We start from the raw sequence: 6,519 nt of genomic DNA, 5'->3' as shown, positions 1-6,519 counted from the left end.
TGTCTCTCTCTCTCTCTCTCTCTTTCTCTGTCTCTGTCTCTGTCTGTCTCTGTCTGTCTGTCTCTCTCTCTCTCTCTCTCTCTCTCACACACACACACGCAAGCACACGCACACACTCTCTCATACACATACACGCACGCATGCGCACGCACGCATTTGTCTGGGTTTCGTCTTTGGGGGAATAAAAACATTGTATTTTGATTCAGTAAAGGTGGTTTTAGGTTTAGTTACTGTCTCTCTCTCTCTCTCTCTGTCTCTCTCTCTCTCTCTCTCTCTCTCTCTCTCTCTCTCTCTCTCTCTCTCTCTCTCTCTCTCATGTTTCAATATGCTAGACTCAGCTTCATTAAGTCAACTCATGTTAGCACCTTTTCTTCAGTATGTATAACTTGTCAACCTCCTCATCTCATGTCGACCCGCATCTACATGTCATCTCATGCTAACACCTCAAAATCAGTTAACACCTAACCGTCAACATGTTAGCTCATGTTAACCCCTCATCTTCAACATGTCGATCTCTCATCTCCAACACGTCAGCTCACGTCAACGCCTCATCTCTAACATATCAACTCACACCAACACCTCATCTCTAACATATCAACTCACATCAACACCTCATCTCCAACATATCAACTCACGTCAACATGTCAACTCACGTCAACACCTCACCTCCAACATATCACCTCACGTCAACACCTCACCTCCAACATATCACCTCACCTCCAACATATCACCTCACGTCAACACCTCACCTCCAACATATCACCTCACCTCCAACATATGAACTCAGCTCCAACATATCACCTCACCTCCAACATATCACCTCACCTCAACATATCACCTCACGTCAACACCTCACCTCCAACATATCACCACACCAACACCTCACCTCCAACATATCACCTCACCAACATATCACCTCACGCCAACACCTCAACTCACGTCAACACCTCACCTCCAACATATCAACTCACGTCAACACCTCACCTCCAACATGTCACCTCACCTCCAACATATCACCTCACGTCAACACCTCACCTCCATCATATCACCTCACGTCAACACCTCACCTCCAACATACCACCTCACGTCAACACCTCACCTCCAACATATCACCTCACGTCAACACCTCACTTCCAACATGTCAACTCACACCAACACCTCACCTCCAACATATCACCTCACGTCAACACCTCACCTCCAACATATCACCTCACACCAACACCTCACCTCCAACATATCACCTCACACCAACACCTCACCTCCAACATATCACCTCACGTCAACACCTCACTTCCAACATATTACCTCACCTCCAACATATCACCTCACGTCAACACCTCACCTCCAACATATCACCTCACACGTCAACACCTCACCTCCAACATATCACCTCACGTCAACACCTCACCTCCAACATATTACCTCACCTCCAACATATCACCTCACGTCAACACCTCACCTCCAACATATCACCTCACACCAACACCTCACCTCCAACATATCACCTCACACCAACACCTCACCTCCAACATATCACCTCACGTCAACACCTCACTTCCAACATATTACCTCACCTCCAACATATCACCTCACGTCATCACCTCACCTCCAACATATCACCTCACCTCCAACATATCACCTCACCTCCAACATATCACCTCACCTCCAACATATCACCTCACCTCCAACATGTCACCTCACGTCAACACCTCACTTCCAACATGTCAACTCACGTCATACCTCAGAGCGTGCCCTGACAGCTGCCTCACGATAAACGTGTGTTTCTTTGAATGGCTGAAAGACATTCTTAAGAAATTCTCTTCCGTGTGTTGCCTTATTGCATAAAAAAGGAAGTGTGAATAGTATTCTTCCTTATGATATATAATTCAATAATAATTATTATTATGGTTGTAATGATTAAAGATTAAATTAATGATTAAATTAATGATTAAATTAATGATTAAAGATTAAATTAAATTAAAGATTAAATTAAATTAAAGATTAAATCAAATTAATGATTAAATTCAGTGATAATGATTATTATGACTGCAATGATTAAATAAAAAAATATATTCATCAATTTGTCATTATCATCCTCACTTAAAACTAAAATAACTCTAATTAAAAAGCTTATTCTGATAACAATAAAATATTCTGATAACAAGAAACTATGATTTCAATCAATAAAATGTGTATCTAAATAGAACGGAAGGGAAATAAAATAAATTTTACTGTGTCTTGTATCCTTGGCAGAACAGTGTGTCATGCTAGCCAATGAGCCTCAAGCGAGGAGTTGGAACGAGTCTTTTCTGGGGACGACAGGTACGCTCCTTGGATAGCTCCTCTCTTTCTTTCTTTCTTGTTCTCTCTCTCTCTCACTTTCTTTCTTTTTCTGTTTCTTTCTTTCTTTTTCTTTCTTTCTCTCTCTCTGTGTCTGTCTGTCTGTCTGTCTGTCTGTCTGTCTGTCTGTCTGTGTCTGTCTCTGTCTCTCTCTGTCTCTGTCTCTCTCCCTCTCCTGTGTGTATGCGTGTGTCAGTCTCTCTCTCTCTCTCTCTCTCTCTCTCTCTCTCTCTCTCTCTCTCTCTCTCTCTCTCTCTCTCTCTCTCTCTCTCTCTCTCTCTCTCTCTCTCTCTCTCCCGTCCTCTTTACTTGCGCCCTGCTAGACACAACATCAAGAACTGCAACAACAATAGTAATAATGATAAATGTTGACAGTAGGAGTGCTAGTAATGGTCAGAATAATAATCTTAACAAAAACGAATTATAATAATCATAATAATGATGATGATAAAGATGATGATGTGATGCTTGTGATGATAATGATAGTAGTAATAATAATGATAATAATAATATGATAATAATAATCACAATAACAACAACAACAATAAAACAACAATAGCAATGATAATGATAATGATGATAATAATAACGATAATAATGATAATGATAATAATAACAATAATAGTGATAATGATGATGATAATAATAACAATTATAACTACAATAAAAACATTAATAGAAACTAGAATAATAACAGCAACAATAATAATAACAATAGTAGTAGTAGTAATGATAATAACGATTATTGTCATTATAATAGTACTAATAGCAAATATGACAATGATGTTGAAAATAATGGTAATGATAAAGAGGATAATAATAATGGTATTCAAGCTGATAAATATAATGATAATGGTGAAGGTAATAATGCCAATAAGGATAAAGATAAAGGTAATAACGATAATAATAATAATAATGGTAACAACTTGTATAAATGTTGTTGACACCTACGACCAATTAGAGATTCCGGGAATTTTAGACAGACTTTCCTCTCCTTGCAACAAATAAGCCTAGCTAATAAACTGGAAATATTTTTTTTTGTGTCTCGAAAAAACACGGGAGAAAAAGTAAGCAGTATACACTTCTTGTCCTCTGAGATCAAGAGCAAAATACGTATTACAAAAAGAATAAATAAATAAATAAAAATAAAAATACGAATAAAATAAATAATAAAAAAAATGAGAATAAATAAAAAAAAATATATACGAATAAAATAAATAATAAAAGATTGAACAGATAATAAAATAAAAGACAAAGACACCTATTCAGATAAAATACATAAATAAACAAATGAATAAAGAAACAAGGTGAAATGGATGAATATAAAACCCTATTTCCCACGGCGTTCCACAAGGCTCGGCTCTTGTTCCCCTCCACTTCCTCGGTAAATAATAATACTCCTGCCATCTCCAGAGTTATAATACCAGTTAGATGTCTATGATACACATACTTACATCGCTTCCCCTGACATAGATGGCGCTGTACGTATTATCTGAACAGCAAGACACTGTGTGAGTGGGTCAGCGCCGAGGATCTCACGCTGAACGGTTTTAAATACACACGCTGAGTGCAAGACAGCGATGTCCAGCGAGTGGGATTTAGGTTTGGTTGAGTCGCCGTAAAGTCGGATTAGTTGGCGATATTGAAGTTGTTGTTTTTTTGCCGTATGTGCGAGGGCGGGATAGACGGTGAATTTCATGTGTTGGGAATCGTGGATAGATGAAAAGACGGGCGCAGACTTAATAGCATAAGGTCTTAAAAGAAGGATTAATGGAGAGAACGCGAGCTTTCTCTCTCCTCCCCCCCCCCCCCAACTCCTTACGAAATAAATCTTTTATAAAGTTTTGTCAACGTTTCTTCCGCCTCGCCTCAAAAAAAGAAAGAAAAAGAAAAAGAAAAAAATATAATAATAATAAATAAATAAATAAACTAGCAACTGACCTCGATTTGCCAAAATATCTTGTTTACTCAAATTAGCTGACACATTATTTTACATAATTTGCATACCTTTATAACCACTTTATATTTATTTATTTATTATTTTACTCAGAACAGACAGCAAAAAAAAGAAAAAGAAGAAGAAGAAAAAAAATACATTTATACAAAATAAAATTAACATACGTTGTATTGCTAGTTCTTATTTTCTTGAAACTACTCGTTATTTTCAACAAAATATATGAAGAAATGGAGAATTTGTTACGATATTTACAAAACCATTCTGGAAAGTAGGTCAACTGTGAATCCAGATTATCAACGTCTAGTTGTTAGTAAATCCCCAGTTCTAGTTGGCGTTGATTATCAAGAGTTATCAAAATCGGAAATTTTTCAGATTTTGTCGAAAATTAGCGTCAATTTTTTTTCTCTCAGATTTTCCTCGTGCTATTTTGATTCTGATTTTTATTTATTCATTTTACTTATATTTACTTATTTATATATATATTTTTTTCTTATTTTTATTTTTTATTTTTATTTTTTTTTTTGCAAGGAAGGGAATTTAGAATTTATATTCTTAAGTCGTTTAGGTACTGCCTTTGTGTGTGTGTTTGTGATGTGTGTGTGTGATGTGTGTGTGTGTGATGTGTGTGTGTGATGTGTGTGTGTGTGATGTGTATATGTGTAAACAGAAATTTATGGAAAAATGTTAAATATATAAATGGCAAAATTATAGTGTCAGGAGTGGAACCATAAATAAGAAAAGAAATAGGCCTTACTTGCTTACTCCCCCCCCCCCTCTCAGATCCCCCCTTCTCCTTTCTATATCTCCTCCTTCTCCCTTCCTCCCATACTTTATCCATCCCTCCCCGTCATTTTCTATGCCTTCGTCATTTTCTCTATGCCTTCTCTCCCTCTTTCTCTCCTCTCTCTCTCCCTCTCTCTCTCTCTCTCTCTCTCTCTCTCTCTCTCTCTCTCTCTCTCTCTCTCTCTCTCTCTCTCTCTCTCTCTCTCTCTCTCATCTCTCTCTTCCAGCTTTCTCCTCCCCCCACCACCTCTATTCATTCTTCTTTCCCTCCCTCTTCTTCTCCATCCCCATTTCCCCTCCTTTTCTTTTCTATCCTTTTCTCTTTTTTCCCCTCCTCTACTCCTCTCCTCCCTATTCTCTTCCCTTCCCCTTCTTCTTCTTCTCACTCACTCCTTCTCCCATTCACTCTCTCTATTCTCTCCCTCTCCCTACGTCTCGTCGTCCCTTTTCTTCCTTCTCATCCATCCTTCTCCCCTCCTTTTCTTTAACCTCTCCCTCTTTCTCTCTCTTTTCTCCTCTATCCCCCCCCTTTTCGTTACTTCCCACTTCCCTCTCCTCCTCCCTCCCTTTTCTCTCTCCCTCTCCTCTCTCTTCTCCTTTTCTCTCTCTCCTCTCCTCCATCCCACTCCCCTCCCTTCCACCTTCTTCTCCTATCCCCTCCCCTTCCCTTCTCCATCCCACTCCCCCTCCCTTTCTTCATTTTCCCTTTTTCTCTATCCCTTCCCTCTTCCCCTCCTCCTGCCACACCCACTCCCCTTCCTCTTCTTCTCTTCATCTCCCTCCCTCTCCACCAACCACTCCCTCCTCCTCCTTCTTCTCTTCCCTCCCTCCCTCTCCACCACTCCCTCCTCCCCCCCAACTCTCCCCTCTCCCTCACTCCCTCCTCTCCTCTCGCCCCTCCCCCCATCTCTCCCTCCCTCTCCTCTGCCCACCACTTCCTCCTCCCCCCTCCTCCCCATCTCCCTCCCTCCCCCCATCTCTCCTTCCCTACCCCTCCCTCCCCCCATCTCTCCCCTCCCTCCCTCCATCTCTCCCTCCTCCTCCCCCGCTCCACCCTCCACCCCCTCTCCTCCCCCCCATCTCTCCCCCCTCCCCCCTCCTCCCCCCATCTCTCCCTCATACCTCGACATCGCCACACAAGAAGCAGAAGCAGTTCCTTTGCTCCTCATCGGGGCTCAATCAATCAAAAATGTAATATAAATACAGGGAGATAAGAGGTATGGGGAGGACGGAGGGGGCGAGAAAAAGAGGGAGGAGGAAAGAGAGAGAGAAGAAGGAGAAGGAGAAAGGGGAGGATGGAGAGTGGAGGGAGGGAGGAGAGGGTTTCTTCTTATTTTTTTTTTCTTTTCTTACCTCTCTTGTCTTATTCCCTCACTTCTCCTATCCTTCTTCCTGCTCCTCCACTTCCTCCTTTCTCGCCTCCTAATGCTACCTTTTTC

At 40.6% G+C, this 6,519-nt stretch overlaps 1 protein-coding gene across 1 annotated transcript; it reads left to right on the top strand.

Annotated features, from left to right (window-relative positions):
• Positions 1 to 777: 777 nt before the first annotated feature.
• On the top strand, positions 778 to 1,845 carry LOC113818843 (uncharacterized). Its single transcript, XM_027371037.2, has one exon. The coding sequence runs from the start codon at positions 778 to 780 to the stop codon at positions 1,843 to 1,845; it is 1,068 nt and encodes a 355-aa protein (XP_027226838.2).
• Positions 1,846 to 6,519: the final 4,674 nt, after the last annotated feature.

The sequence above is a fragment of the Penaeus vannamei genome, chromosome 11 (genome assembly GCF_042767895.1).
Source record: "Penaeus vannamei isolate JL-2024 chromosome 11, ASM4276789v1, whole genome shotgun sequence".
Lineage (NCBI taxonomy): Eukaryota > Metazoa > Arthropoda > Malacostraca > Decapoda > Penaeidae > Penaeus > Penaeus vannamei.
This window is presented reverse-complemented; position numbering and strand designations above follow the sequence as displayed.

Coding starts and splice junctions, on each gene's coding strand:
- LOC113818843 (XM_027371037.2), top strand. CDS start 778: ATGAACTCAGCTCCAACATATCACCTCACCTCCAACATATCACCTCAC.